We start from the raw sequence: 16,792 nt of genomic DNA, 5'->3' as shown, positions 1-16,792 counted from the left end.
ATCTGACTTCTGGGCCAGGGATTCTGTTGATGATATTTGTGCTGCAGCCATTTGGTCTAATACCCATACCTTTATTGCTCGTTACAAATTTGATGTCATTTCCAGAGGCATAGCTGCCTTTGGTTCTGCTGTACTCCTGAATATCCTTCCATGAGGACCGCCCAAGGTTATCTTAGTTGTGAAGTGTGTCCCATTCATTGAGAAATGAATGAAAATGACAACAGATATAAAAGTTATGTACTTAGCATAACTATGCATCTGTGTTATCCATTTTCATTCTTCCTCAACTCCCCCCTCCTCCCCCTCTCCCTTTCTTCTGGGAGTGATTTGATAGAAATGTTGGCAACTTGGCACCACTGTTTGAGCCCCTATTTTATCTTTATCTTTTATGTGGGCTATAGCCATCCTTTTTCTGTTTGAGCAGAAAACCCAGTCTGAGGGAAAACAGGGGTCTGGGGTATTATGGGTAAAGAGAGGAACTTCTGAGTCGGATCCAAGAGTCTGAAACAAAATGTGTCCAAGTCGGATCCGAGATCCATTCATTGAGAAAAAAATGAAGATGGGCAACAGAGATGCATAGTTATGGTGAGTACATAACTTTTATTTAATTCCAGTCCTACTCTTTCCAATAAGGATGTGAAAATTATTGAAATAATTGGGAAAAAGGGTACACTTCTGCGACTTTGAATTTCAGAATTTTAAATTGTCAGGCTCCTATGTTAAAGTTTATTCTGACATATTGTGAAAGTATGAGGAATGTTTTACCTACAGTTTTTCTTGTGTAGAAAAATCTGCTTTAAATAACTTTATTTCTTCATTGCACAGGTTCAGTACTCATTGTTTGCAGTGTGTGTATGACTCTGTTGATACTTCTTCCATGGGCTATGGCCACTGGTACAGTTTTAAGGAGTTTTGCTTGGTTGCTTTCTCAGAACCTTCCAGGTAATATTAGAAATGAGGTTTTAAATGTTCACTGCAATAGATATTTAGTGTTTGGCCCTTATGCTGCAGAGGTGATGAAAAATAATGATGAAAGGGGCAGGTGAGCCAGGGAATCTCTTAAGATTTTTTAACCCTCCTTTTCCAGATTGTCCAAGGGATTTTTTCTCCTCATGCAGTTTTGGCAAAAAGCAGAACAAACAGTCTTAACAGAATTCAGGTAAACAGACATTTAAGAAAAAGTGGCAAGGAGGTTCTAAAAAGTAGTCTCAAACTTTCCAAAACCAAGGACAGTTAATCAAGTCTGAATGAGTGCTCAGGAGACCTTAAGACCACTTCCCACCCTGGTCCTCTTTCTTGTCTGAATATCCACTTTTCTCTTTGGCAAAAGATTGTTTCAGACAAATGAGTTCTGAAAATCATTTATCAGGGTTTCAGATGGCAGTGGGAAGAAATTCCTCCTACCCAGGGAGCCATTCCTCATCCTGCAGATCACACTATTTTGTTTCCATCTTTTCTCCATTACATGCTGTCCCAAGGAATGATAGAACCAGTTCCTCCTTCCCAACTGGGGAAGAGATTTTATTCAAGGATATTCCTAGTCCCAAAGAAAGAAAATGCTTGAGGACGAGTTTTGGATCATTCTTTCCTAAACCTGTTTGTGATAGTGCCTGAATACAAAATGATGTCACTTCATAACTTGTTGCCTCTTCTTCCTTTTTCAAGTTTCCTGGTAACACTAGACTTAAAAGATGCTGATTATCACATTCTTATTAATCCAGATTTCAGCCATTTCTTAAGATTTTTGTTTGGATCACATTATCAGTTCTCTCCCTTATCCTTTGGTACATTCACTGCACCAAGACTGTTCACAAAGTGTCTAGTTCCAGTTGTAGCTCATTGCAGACTATGGGGTATCCACATTTTTCCATATTTAGTTGACTTGCTTATCTTTGCAGGCCTTTTTCAAAATATCAGGAATCTCTTGCACAAGGTTTACATCTCATGCACAAGCTTGGATTCCAAGAGAACATTCAAAAGTCTTTCTTAACTGCTTCACACAGGATCCTGTTCTTGACATCTCAACCAGACATCTCAGTTCAAAGAGCTTTTCTTCCACAGCAAAAATAGATCTTTATTTAGATCTATTTCTAACAACTCAGACTTCAGTCACTGCAAAGAGAAACGTCAGGATTTTGGGTCTCATGGCATCTATGATTCTCATAATACCCCTGGCAAGACTCTGAAAGATACAGTGGTATCTGAAATCTCTGTGATCCCAGCATCAACACCCTTTATCTTTTCAGATCCCAGTACTGGCATTTGTCAGAAGAGAAATCACTTTGTGGAGACAACAGATATCCTTAAATCAAGGTCTCCCCCTTCTCCCTCCCTGCTCCAAAGTAGTCTGCCACCACGGATGCTTCAGCCTTTGCTTGGGGAACAGTTTCAGGAGAGAGAAACTTGCACGGGATGAGGGACACCAAGGACAGACACAAGCACATAAATATCAAGGAAATGCTTGCCCTGATCAAAGCACTCAATTCTCTGAATCATCTTTGATCCCTGGGACCTCTTCAAGTGGTTACAGACAATACCACAATGATGTGGTACATCAACAAGCAAGGGAAAACCGTGTCATGCCCCCTTTGCAGACTAGCCATGTTAGTCAAGGATCCAGCTTCACAACACATTCTCACTGTACAGACATCCTATGTTCCATCAGAATAAGATTGTTTGGCAGACAGACTGAGCAGGAACAGGACAGACCCTTGCAAATGGAAACTAAATCCGGGGTCTTCCAAGATTTGATCCATCTATGGGCAGTTCCTCAAGTAGAACTCTTTGCCTTCTCTCCGAACTACCAGCTGGCAAGATTCTGTTCCAGAACTCCATTCAAGAAGGCCTGGAAGACAGATGCCTTTTATATCCTTGGACAGGAATATTATTGTATGCCTTTCCACTAATATCCAGGGTACTTCTGAAGATTCAAAAAGAATGCCCCCAAGATCATTGTGGTGACTCCCTTCTGGCCTAGGCCATGGTTCTCCCCCTTTTTTATGGAAATGACCAGTGGTGGTAATTACCACAAGCTTCCTAAAAGAATGGATCTACTTACACAAGAACAAATTTGTTTGATACACCCAGACATCGGTCATCTTCAATTGACTGCTGGATGATAGGGTCTTAATTCCTTTTCGGCACTTGTTTTCTGAGGACATGCAACAGAAAGTAATGGAGGCAAGAAAGTCTACTACTAGAAAGTCATATATTCGCAAATGGAAAAGGTTTTCTAGTTGGTGCCAACAATATAACCAACACCCATTCAGGGCTAGTTGTTCTATGGTTTTACAATATTGTGTGAGTTACTGTCCTATGGCCTTTCTTCATCTAATAGGGATCATTTATTGGTCATTTCAGCATGTCTGCCCATGTATTATTTTCTCTCAAGGCAGTCTCATCTCAGAATGTTCTTGAAAGGGATTTTGCATAAGAGACCAGTGGCACCTCCTTAGGATCTTAATTTTGTGTTAGAGAAACTAACACTTGCACCTTTTTAACCAGGTAATCTGGCTAACTTGAAGTTCTTAAAGAATGCAGTTTTATTCATTGCTCTGACCTCTGCAAGAGGGGTATCGAGTTTCAAGCCAACCTTACCTCATTTTCCACAAGGACAGGATTTCTTTGAGAACTAATCTTTCTTTTATGTCTAAAGTGGTGTCTGAGTTTACTTTAAGTCAAACTATCTCCCTCTTTTCCTGTTTTCTTTCCTGAACATAGAAATGAAGGAGAAAGGATACTCCGTACCTTGAATGTCCACAGACAACTATGGTACTGTCTTGACAGAACTAAATCTTTCCGATCATTGGATCAATTGTTCATTTCTTATGAAGATAAGAAGGGACAACCAGTGTCAATGCAGACTATTTCCAAATAGTTGTCTAAAGCTATTACCTTCTGTTATACTCACCATAACAAATCTTTTTCAGGCAGGGTCAAGACCCACTCTACAAGGACCTTGGCTTCATCAATGGCTTTTTGCAAAGACTTGGATTCTAGAAATATTCTAAAAGCTGCTACTTGGGCCTCTGTACACACTTTTACAAAGCACTAGAAGCTTGGATTCCTTCTTTATATCATGCTTTGCTAGGACCGTTCTCCAGGGGCTGCTGGACCATCTCCTTCCACCTCCCAAACTGTAGTTAGCTGTGTTAATCTACCCATATAGCTAAGGCTGCTGCAGCAGTGATCAATGAAGAACATAGTACAGTTGTTTAAGCTGAACTTAACATAACAATAGATGTTCAAATGATCGCTGCTGCACTAGCCACTCCCTCCCTCCATCCCCATTGTTTTTTGGTGTGTTTTTTATGCCAGGATGTGTACAGTCATTTTTTGTTATTCCTAGTCTTATCCTTTCAGGGCTCAGCTTCCCTCGCACTCTGCTGGCAGGAAAGCTCTGAAGGGCTTTAGGCCCAAACTTGTCTTTTAGTCAGCTCATCTTGAGCTACTTGACGGTTTGGGGTGCATGGAAGGTGTTCTGAAGCTTTGGAAGCTAACCAGCTGTTACACCCTTAGCAAGATAAAACCCATATAGCTATATCTACTACAGCACTGATCATTCAAACATCTACTGTTGTGTTAAGTTCAACTTGCATAACTGTACTGTCTGAATTGTATAAAGATAGTAAGGCCTTCCTACATTTAATGATATTGGCTACCAAAACAAAAACAGTTACTACAAAATAGCACTCAAAATTTAAAAACAACTGTAATCAATGGAGTTAGTATTGTAAATTAAATAAAAGAACTGGAGGTGGGATTTGCAGAAAAGGGAAGGGGCAAATTGCATAAAATGAAATTTGTGAGAATAATATATGCAAAATTACGTTTGGGAAGAGGAGTAAGGTTTAGCGGAAGTCAGGAATTGAACAATTTAGGCATTGTATTTGAAAACCTAAAAATTTAAAGAATATATATTTATTTTTGGAGGGAATCTGCATGCTCTCACATCTGCAATATTGGGATTCATCCCTCAGACACTCCTGTTTAAATATATTTACTCAAAATGTCCAAAAACTAATAGGCACAAGACAAGACGAGCGTACACTGCAAAGTCCAACAAGGTTTGATGATTGCAGTAAGCTTGTTTTACTCCACTATTAAACCTTGCTGGACTTTGCAGTGTACGCTCGTCTTGTCTTGTGCCTATTAAATAAATTTACTCCAAAGATGAACCACCTAGGGAATGGTGGGCATTAAGCACAAAAGTATGCAGAATTACATTTAAAATTTTAACCTCAAAGATGTGAGGTCATGGGGTTAGAATAATTCATTGGTGGTGTATGGAGGAGCAAAGGTGGGGGGGGGTCCCCTTACAGAAACATATTTTGTGCTTTATTAGATTACTTATGCTAGTGTACATGGTTTAGTGTTTCACAGGTCTTTTTCAGAGTTCTTTGATATTTTCATGTTTGAGTTTTGCATGTTTTGATTTTGTTTTCTACTCTTTTTATATTCAAAATGTTTAGTTTGTACTTTAGAATGCTGCTGGTGGGATGTTCAAGCAACTAAGGACACTCCTGTCTGGGAAACTGTTGAAGATCTGGTGTTGTGGTGTATATGCAGCAGCCTGTACTTTCAGGTGCTATTTCTCATTAATTAGTTGATTGGTTGCTAAAAAACACCTGTGTTTTCCATAGTGAATATGTTTCATTTTAGACTAGGGTACTGTCGAAGATCTGGAGTTTTTGTATGCATGCCACAGCCTTTACTGCAAATGCATTTCCTCATGAATTAGAAAACTTGAAGGAAGAGGAAAACTGCTGTTCATAATTGTGAGCGTGTTTCTTTGGAGACCTCAAGAATGTCTATATTTTTTTTTTATGAAGTTAACATTTCCAGTATCATCTGATAGTGCATTTAAGCTCAGAAAAAGTAAACACTTTTTTTGTGATGCAACCAAACAACAAAATTTGATTAATGGTTCCAGTTCCTAAGGAGGTGAGGAAGGGATGATAAGACATTTTGCCAGTTTGCCTCTGCCAGGGCAAGGGATAGGGCCTTTAGTGGTGCTGGAACCTACAGTGGTGACTATGGGCTTCAGTCATGCTGTAGAATATGTTGAAATGTACAGTTTGTCTACAGACATAGATCTGCATGGATATTTCATGTTTGGCATGTGATGGGATAAAGAGTGAGGCTTAAAAAAAAAAAAAAAAAAAGTAAAACTCCATCTCTGAAGATGATATTTTACTCATCCTAACTGTTGTTTCAGCTGGCATTGTTATTTTTACCAGTTGGGAGGTGTTAAATGTGTCAAAAGGTTGTGGTGGAGCATGATTGTCTGGATAAGAAGAGCAGAAAAATGTGCCAACGGTTCTTACGCAGATAATGGGAGAAATCATGGCCGTCTGATAGCTATTTCTTTCATAAATGCTTGTGTGTGGTGTTCACGGTACCTTGCCTAACAGTAAAGAATATTATGGGAAGAAATGTCCTCCCCCACGCTTGCCCGCTTTACTAATAATAATACCAGTTTTGTTTTACTAAACCAGACAGTTTTATACATTCTTGCTGTTTCACAGCTTTGTATTTTTATATTTCAGAACAAAGTAACATCTATAACTTTCCTGTCCGGCAAAACAGTGGAGGATCTTTGCAGAATTAAACAGGTAAACATTTTAATATATTGTATAACAGTTTTTAGTGAAAAAGTGAAAATAATGTTCAAAATATGTAAATACGCTATTATATTTTTTTGTGTAATGGCTGCAAATTAGAGACTGCAATACCCTGATATTTTGGTACTTACTTCTAAGCAACGTGCCAAACATAATATTCACTCCACCCTAGCAATATATACTGCTGCTTTCATGTTCAGAACTGGAAACAGAAATGTGAGCTGTTTTCTTGCATTAAGATTTCAGACCTGCAGCCATATTAATTGCTGTCTGTAACAGCAGCCGTTATATAAAGGCAGTTAGCCTTTAACGTTTTTTCTCAGGGATGCAGTTATGTACAATATTTTTGTAGTTACAACATTATGCTTGTCTAACCACCACCAGTCCTTGCGCAAGCATCTTTTAAAAATATGCACTTCAACTCCTACTGTTGTACCTCCTTGGGGAATTGCAGTTTTCTCAGCTGTATTCCATCATTAGGAGAAATCTAAGAAAAGCGTAAATGAAATGTACAATTGCTGGCCATGTGCAGTGTATACAGCTGAACAAAGGATTTCCCAATGGTTGTAGTTATTTATTTACTCAGTATTTTCATGAATTTCTGTAAGTGTTACAAATACTATGAGGCTAAGTAAAGGTACTCAAAAAATAAACTTTGTAAAATGTGCATAATAGTGAGTTTGCTTGACTGCATCCTGAACTTTGCTTCGCCTTGTAGATACAATAACTAGCGGTGGCTGGTAACGTCAGTGCAAGTGGGGCCTTCTGGAAGTCACTGAGTAGGTGGGCTAACTAGAATGGGATGGGGTTGTGTTGCAGCAGGGCAGTGACTCTTTAAATGTGATTGAACAATAGCTGGCATCTTGTCACTTTCGTCTTCAGACTGGTTCAGTACCCACTCACTGTAGTCCCTTTATTGACTGTATACACAATGGATGCCCCATTGCAATCATATTTTAAAATAATAGTAGTAATAGCCAGGGAAATATGTTTAATCTTGTTTCACTCAAGCATACACCATAGCTCTGCAAAGCTAGATCAACCAATGTTTAACTCTTATCAAATGACAGCAGGGGTCAGTCAGTTTTATCCAGGGATTGCCTCTGTGTCCACCAATTACTGACACTTTATTGACAGTGTACACTTCAGATATCTGACTGGGATGAAATGAAAGAGTAAATACAGAAAAAGTGAGCACAATAATGTATTTCAGCTCATTCCTCTCGGGCACTAATGCTGCATCCCAGTTCAGTGTGATGCGCACACCTGTGCACATGCAGATTTGTCCATCAGTTAAAGCCACTTTATTGACTGTATACACCTCAAATGTGTAGCTCTGAGCCAGTGAACACATGAATACTTAAATAACTACCACAGTAATTTATTTCAGCATGTTGCTATCATATGCATACCTGCGCATCCTGTTGCAACCCCTTACACACACAATACAAATAATTATAAAAAATGCATGCTTTACTATAGGCTGGCTGGCATTGGTACCTCAGGAGATTAGGGACTACTGTACTATTTAATTTAAAAAAAAATGTTTAACAAACAAGAAAATGTACTTGCTTAAAGCATTTTGATCCTATTCACGGGACACTGCATGTTCTTTCACTTTTGATGCAATCTGCCTTAGGCACCAGACAGGTGATGAATAATGAACCAATTGAAATTGTTGCCTGCCATTTAATTTAACAACCCAAACAGCTCCCACTGACACATCATTCTTATTCTTCTGAAATGACAGGAGGACCCGTTATAAGATGTAATACTGCAATGTCAATCAAGCTGATTTTTTTCAGCAATCAGAACTCATGAGAATTAGAAAGTTGACTGTTTTTGAGGGGGGGGGGGGAGATGGAATGCATCTTTTCTGACTATTTTTGAGAACTATAACCTTTTACCACGATTCTCCCCTGGCAGTAATTACCTCCATTGTAATAATGTTGCCACAAACAGCTGAGGTAGCCTGTACTGCAGTCTGAAACATACAGCTGGGAATATTGGTTGTAGCTGATACATGAACAATGGTAACTGGCAGCTTGCAGCCTTCAATTATAAATTGTCATCACTGGCAAGGAGTAGGAAAGAGATTTTCCATGAAAGCTGTGAAAATAATTTTATTGGGGGAAATGTTAAACTCTAGGTACTGATGAAAGAAACTGTAATGTTTCTGACCTAGAATTAGAGGAGTAGAATAATTTAGTCGTACTAAAAAGATAAAAATACAGCATTTGACAGTAGCACTTTAAGTGACATTTGTGGAACATTTGATTTGTTTCATCAGAATGAACCATTTATGGCTCAAAATAACTGCTTAAAAATGCTACTGACAGCTTCCAGCTTCATTGAGTAGTGACATCACCAGAAGAGCTCATAGAGCTGCCAGTAGGAAGGGACTGCTCCACCAGAGAATGAGTATACCATTTTGCAAGTCCAGCAAGCTGGCCTGCTCCCTAGAAGCCAGCTGTCACATATTTGTAATGGTTTGGCTGATAGGACTTCCCCAGGAAGGCTGAATGGGCTGTAGGGCTCTTACTTAACCAGAAATGCCCACTTCCTACACTACAGAATGGATAGACCAATTCAGTTCAGGTGGGATATTCACTGGAAGAGGTCCTGCAGAGAGAAAAGGAACCAGCAAAAATAATCATGGGGCTTCATTGTGAGGTAGTTACCTGCCTTGTAAGACCCCCCCTCCAAACACGTTTTTACAAAAAACGTAACAGGCGCACTGAATTCCTTCCTCATACTTTCCTCCATGGATAGGAATTAGGAGGTAGGTCATTGCGCCATTCTTTATCCTATTTGAAGACTGTAGCAAGAAGTTGGATGCTAGAACTGGTATCAGACATTGCATGGATTCTTAGAGAATTAATGATTTCACTTCACATTTTATAGGTTCATAGGTTGGTACTAGGCTTTCGGCCCTAGGGCCTATACAAGCCTAGCCATAACAATTCCCTGGCTATTTCTTCCCAGAATATTTACTTCCCTGGACCCCTGTCTAGCAGGGTGACTGACGTGATCCCCGGGGTGAATTTATTATCTCCCATTCAATCATCAAGGTTCCTTTTGAAGAGGGCCAAAGAGGCGCTCTGCTTGACATGTGTGGGCAGTCTATTCCAGAGTCTGGGGAGTCTCTTGGTCAGGAAACTATCCCTCCATCATGTTTTGTTCATTGTGATGACAAGGTTTAGATCCCTGGAGCATGTGGCTCAGACGGATTGGGATTTCTTTAAGTGTAGCATGTCCAACAGCTCTGGGTTTGACATGGCCTTGTATGTTAAGCAGAGATCGCCTCTGAGTAGACAATATGTGACAGAGTATAGCTGGAATTTTTTTAGATGGTCAGCATAGGCCATCTGTTTTAGGCCTGTGATTCTTTTAGTGAGGTATTTCTTCGGCCTTTCCAGTTGTTGCAGATGTCTTGAGAGGTACATAACAAACGGGGTGTTGTATTCTATAATGGGTCTAATGAGGGATGAGTACAGTGAGACAATGACCTCCTTTTTTCTGGATGAAAATCCCTTAGTGATGAGATGTGCCACATAGAAAGATTTCCTGACTGTTGTGGCGATGTGGTTATCGAAGGTGAGACCACTGTCCACCTGTGTCCCTAAGTCTCTTATCACACTTTCAGTGTTTAGTGTACTGCCACCTATGTGGTAATTCACGGGTACATGTTTTTTCCCAAAGGGGATAACTATACATTTCTTGGCATGGAGCTTGAGCCCATGGCTCTGGCACCAAGCATTTCTTTCTATAAGGCCCTTTTGTAGAATATCCACATACATCATTTGGGGATTCGATAATGGCTCCCAGTTTGCAGTCATCTGTGAACTTTGTTAGCCAGAGTCCCTTAGTGTTGGCCTGTACTTCAGAGAAGTAAATGCCAAACAAGGTCCCCGGACTGAACCCTGAGGTACTCCACTTGTCACTTGTCTGGAGCTGGATTTGGAGTCTGCTACTTTTACAGTGTGGATTCCGTCAGTAAGCCAGTTGGCAATCCATTGAGTGACGTAGGGCTGGTGTTGAAGGCCTTGCCAAGGTCCAGATAGGCTGTGTGGACCACCTTACCCTCGTCCACAGCTCTGGAGACTGATTCGAAGAAGTCAGTCAGGTTCAGGAGACGAGATCAGCCCTTCACAAACCCAAACTGGGTGAGGTTCAGTGTTTGAAGGTTGCCAATATCTCTGTTTATAAGTTCCATGATAATACATTCCATGGCCTTGCAGATCAGGCTTGTCAGACTGATGGTGCGGTAGTTCCCAGGATTCAAGGTGGATCCCCCTTGTGGAGTGGGATAACTGTAGCTGTGCACCACTCCGTAGGCACGAAGCCTGAGGTGAGGCTATGATTAAACATTACACTTAGGTGAGGTGCCAGTTCGTTTTGTAGTTCATGTAGTACACAGCCTGGGATGTTGTCTGGTCCCATGGATGCTGTATTCTTAGCTTTGGAGAGTGTGTCTTTTACCTGTATGGACATTATTACCAGAATTTGGCAAAACTCCACCTTAGAACTAAGAAAGATTTTTTTTTTCATTGTATGTTTATTGTCCAAGCTATTTTAATGCTTCATATTCACTCCCAAGTGTTTCTTTTACAATTTTAATGTGTTTCCCACAAAATGGGTGGCTGATGGGGGCCTTTCTTGGTAACATGATCTTGTTTTCTTGCGTTTATTCCTTCTTCCCAGAATACATTTCAAGTCCTCTTTATACGAGTCATGTTAGACATAAAGAAGTGGAGGTGTTTTCTTAAGCCATTAAGATAGAATGGCAGGAGTGTGAAGCACTGTCATCTAACACACCTTCTGTAACAGAACTGCTTCTGTGTTTCCTTGAGTGAGCCTCATTTATGTCTATCAGTGCTTGATGTCCTCCTATTCTTATGCCACAGTATTCTTAACATGAGGGATTCACTGCCAAAGGTGGTCCCGTTGATTGACTACTATACCAAAGACTTTGTCCACTGCAAGATAAGTGGGATGTCAGACTTAGGCCAACAGCTGGTGTAAGCTATAAAAGTGACGTCCGTACATGCCATCCTAAGAACTTTTCTGCCGCCAGTCCTAACACCATATATGATTGTCAGTCTGCTAGCCTGAGTTGTTTGCTGGATACAAGAGTTTCAAATAAGTGCCCCATTGGGTTTTTTTTTTTAAGTTTTGTTCTTCTGCTTTTTTGCTGTGAGGTTATATGTCATCCAAAATGGGCAAATGCTAGTGTGGAAGACAAATTCCACAAAAAGACGGTCATGACCTCTGTGCCTCTCTTACTTAAGGCCCAACCACGACCATAAGTCTTCCCCTATCTGTAAAGCTTTCATTCCGAAGAATCTACTTTGCCGCCTTTCCACTCTTAATATTTACCTTGAGAATCAGAGACTGAGAAGGTTAAAGAACGACATTATGGAGGGTATGTTGAAGTCTTTTCGTGAGCCTGCTATGAAGAAGGCTAAGAGAGTTAGGCCTGAATCTTCAGCTGTGCCATCCCTTCCAGACGTCTGTCTCGAGGCCAATGAAGGTCGGGAAACCCATCCAGATTTCGGCTTGGATTATAAGGTGGGTACCACTTCAGAGGCCACAAGGGATCCTGCCATCAGCAAGTCCCTGGAGGCTTTGCAGACGTCTGCTTCGGGCAAACAGGTAGAACCAAGGCTCATGATTTCAGAAGGCCCTCGAGGTTTTCCACAAATTTTAGTAAGGAAAGACATTCCAAATGCATAAGAGGAGGGGAACCAGTACTGTCTTGGCCAAAAGGGAGTCACCATCAAGTTTTTTGATTTGTCCTGTTGAATTTTCAGCAGAATAGAGGGCGGGGGGAAAGCATAGAGAAACATCACCTTCCACGAGAAAGAAAGGGCATTCACCTTCCACACCAGAGGATCCGGAACACTGGCACAAAATTTTGGAAGATGTGTGTTCAAAGGGGAACTGTCATAGTACACACCTTGTGTAACAGAACTGCTTCTGTGTTTCCTTGAGTGAGCCTTATTTATGTGTCTGTCAGAGCTTGCTCTATGTTATAAATAGCTACTAGTTACTTCCAGCAAAAGAAAGGTACATAGCAGGCTTTTGTAAAAGGATTATTTTTGTACTTCTAAAGGAATTGACAGGCCTTCCCCCACACACTCATCCTGAGGTGTGAAAACTCTCACAACAGTAAAAGATCCTTGCTGTATAATGTACAGGTGATGACTACTACTGTGAAAGGACTCCAAAGCAAATCTGTCTGTTGCTTCTGAATGCCTTCAGTGGAAAGTTTTTTTCTGTGTCATGAAAGATGCAGAATTAAAATGTGCTTTACTAGTTGTTTATTTCTGGCATGTTCACCCCCTTTTTTTCAGTTTTGTATTTTTTTATACTTTAACCAGGAAAGTGAATTAGTCCCAGGACCCTTTTTTGCCCGGGATCTGGGCTACATTGACAAAGATAATAACAAGTAATGAACAAGTAATAAATGCACTTAACAGTACAAAGAAAAAATGCTGTCATAAAGACATTTGACAAACATTGTATGTACAGCACATAGCCAAGGTGTGACAGTGAATAAGTAAAATATTACACAACATTTACTAGAATGCATACGTTAATAATGTTTAACTCTACTATGTTAACTTTGTTATAAATAATGAATTCTTTGCGCCCATATTGCACACCTCACAGCGCTGTAGGATGTTACTGTTCTCTAAATGACTAGGAATCAACAAGTGAATGTTTTATAGCTTCACAAAAGAAAAGGGAGGGGGGTATTTTTGCATCACTTTTTGCTGTCCTAAGATATTATGAAAACATGCTAAACCTACCAAGTTTGGAATGGAACAACCATTACAGTGGAGTCTAATAACTAGTGCGGTGAAAAAGATTTGGAACCTGTAGAAAGTAGGAAAAGGAGGTTGATTAGGATGATGACAGTCATATAGTACACACATGCATGCGCATACCCCATCTGTGTGTGTATATATTTGTGCACATCTGTATATGTGTGTGTTATGTACATACACACACACGCACATCCATATGTCAGTGCATATGTGACTACTTACAGAAATATCTATTTCAAATTTTTCCTGTAGATGTATTCACACTATGCTACATCCAGCATATAGTACTATATATGCTACATATATACGTTGTCTGTATATTTGTGTATATTTTCATGTCAGTCCACCGACAAGTCGGAAGACCGACATTCACTCCACCGACACATGAAAAGATCGACAGCGCAAACACGGACATTTAACAGGTAAGACTTTTAATTTCGCTAATCATGCCTACCATGTTTTAGTAAGTGTGGCAGTGTTATGCATGTGTGGTAGGCATGATTAGCGAAATTAAAAGTCTTACCTGTTAAATGTCCGTGTTTGCGCTGTCGATCTTTTCATGTGTCGGTGGAGTGAATGTCGGTCTTCCGACTTGTCGGTGGACTGACATGAACCCATGTAGATGTGTATATATATATATATATATATATATATATATATATATATATATATATATGGTGTGTGTGTGTACACACATGTACAGTTGCACAAAATTTCCATTTTGATTTGTTTTTATTTAAAGGACATGTAGTACTCACACACAGGTGTATAGTCTATGTGTCTGTTACACACGTATGTGCTACATACATGTACTTACATAAACACACACACGTGTATTAAATATATATATATATATATATATATATATATATATATATATATTTATTTATTTATTTATATGTAATGGATTCACTTTAGAACATTGAAAGCCCATAATATTGAAATTCAAAACAATGAGACAAAAATCTTGACAATTCAAAACACTGAAAACTCAAAACATTGAATCCCTTAACATTACAAATACATAGGAAACCAACATTTAATATATGCCAGCACAACTACATACATAAACAAATAAAAACCAAACCATGTTATACTTCTCCAACTATAAGTAGGAGGCAAGCCCCCCACACCCCCTGCTACTTAAATATATCAACTCCAAGATCACACTGCAAAAAACAAAACAGCAAACATACCATTCTGTGCTTCATGACTGCCTGTTTAAATTGTAAAAAAAACTATCCTCAACCTTCTCTTAGAAACACTACTTCACTGTAAAAACATTGCACATTGCTATACATCTCTGTGATACTTACCAGAGTTTCATAGGTAACCTCAGTCATCTTCCCTTCTTACTGCTGCGCTACAACATAACACATCTTAGTGTTGTGTAGTGGGATCTCAGAGTTGATATATTTAAGTAGCAGGTTGTGTGTATGTGGGGTGGGGGCGGGGAAGGGGCTTCCCTGTTTGTAGTTGAAGTGCAAAATGTTTTTTTTTTTTTGTTGTTGTTTGTTTCTGTATGTAGTTGTGCTGGAATATAGTACATACTGATTTCCTATGCATTTTCAATGTTATGGGATTTAATGTTTTGAATTTTTAGCGTATTGAATTTTCAAGATTTTGGTCTCAATGTTTTGAATTTCAGTGTTATGGGCTTTCAATGTTCTAAAGTGAATCCGTATGTGTGTGTGTGTGTGTGTATATATATATATATATATATATATATATATATATATATGTATGTATTCTACATACCCCTGTTAAAATGCCTGGAACCTGTACAATTCAATTGAAAAATAAACAAATCTGTTAGGGGGAAAAATATAAAAAATGTACAATAAGCTGGTTGCATAAGTGTGCACACCCTTAAACTAATACTTTGTTAAAGCACCTTTTGAGTTAATTACAGCATTCAGTCTTCTTGGATGCGCACCTGCTATCAGTTAGAGACTGTGATTAACCCCAAATAAAGTTCAGTTGTCCTAGTAGGATTTTCCTGACATTTACTCAGTTGCCTTCTACAGCAAAAGCCATGGTTCGCAGAGACCTTACAAAGCATCAAAGGGATCTCATTGTTGAAAGTTATCAGTCGGGAGAAGGGTACAAAAAAAGTTCCAAAGTATTAGATATATCATGGAACACAGTGAAGGCAGTCATCAAAAAGTGAGAAAATATGAGACAATAGTGACGCTGCAAAGAACTGAATGTCCCTCCAAAATTGATGAAAGGACAAGATGAAAACTGGTCAGGGAGGCTGCCAAGAGACCTACAGCAACACTGAAGGAGCTGCAGGAATTTCTGGCCAAGTACTGGTAGTGTACTACATGTGGCAACAATCTCCCGTATTCACCATATGTATGGACTGTGGAGTAGGGTTGCAAGACGTTTTTATTAGAATCTAGAACAGAAGCTACTGTTAAAAAAGGATTAATTAGTAAAGCATATAAAATACTCCATGATAATTATAAGAATCAATCAGAGGAGCTAAGAAAGGATTGGGAAGTGAGACTGGATAAGCAATTCACCAAGAGACAATGGGTGGATATATGTATATCTCTCAAATATGCAACATAATCTAGAAGATTTAGGATCTTTGCCTGGAAGTGTTTACATAGGTATGTTTATACCCCAAGTAGACACAAAATAATTTTTTTTCAGGTGGATAGCAAATTTTGGAGGCGTGCCAGGCAAGAAAGAGGTGGCTGGGAACATATTTTTGGGAATGTAATGAGCTAGCAGACTTTTGGGATTTCCCGCAGACTCCTTTGTCGGAGATGCTGGGTGGGCAGATTGGATCCACTGGGGAGATGATTTTTTGAGTTATGATACAAAGTTGTAATTGTCTAGACATAGTAAAGCCTTGCTGAGTCTAATTATGGTGGCTGCCAAAAAAGCAATTACTAGAAAATGGAAATCAAAGTCTAGACCAACTTTACAAGAAGTAATGAATATAGTAACAGAGATAAAACAACTGGAATTGGGATATTTAAAAAAGGGAGGGAGCAAACTACATAGGAAAAATGAGAATTGTGGGAACAAGATATGCATAGCAGGAAAGAGATTCAAGGGGCAGGATTTGAATGAGCCATATGATGCTTAAATGACAATGACTGGATAGAGTATAAATTATGTATAATGTTTGCAACTGCAGTTATTTCAGTGGTGTATGTGATGTATACTGTTTGCAACTAAATGGTGTCATGTTGTTTGTTTTTCATTTCTGTAAATGTAAGATAGTCTGTCATATGTGAAAATTTAATAAAGATGTCTGTTGGTAAAAAAAAAGCAAGTTCCAAAAATATTCAAAATATTGGCACAAAATCCCCCCACAAG

The 16,792-nt window shown here is 39.3% G+C and overlaps 1 protein-coding gene across 1 annotated transcript in view; it reads left to right on the top strand.

Annotated features, from left to right (window-relative positions):
* The window catches only part of MYCBP2 (MYC binding protein 2), a gene marked incomplete in the record, with an annotated part of 5,088,083 nt that overhangs the window by 4,593,046 nt on the left and 478,245 nt on the right, over nucleotides 1–16,792 (top strand). The window contains 1 exon segment of the mRNA XM_044072904.1: nucleotides 6,549–6,614. Within this exon segment, the coding sequence (XP_043928839.1) occupies nucleotides 6,549–6,614 (66 nt within the window).

Source organism: Protopterus annectens, chromosome 5.part1 (assembly GCF_019279795.1).
Source record: "Protopterus annectens isolate FY-2018-M chromosome 5.part1, PAN1.0, whole genome shotgun sequence".
NCBI lineage: Eukaryota > Metazoa > Chordata > Ceratodontiformes > Protopteridae > Protopterus > Protopterus annectens.
The sequence above is the reverse complement of the archived record's forward strand: the minus strand, read 5'-3'. Positions and strand labels throughout refer to the sequence as shown.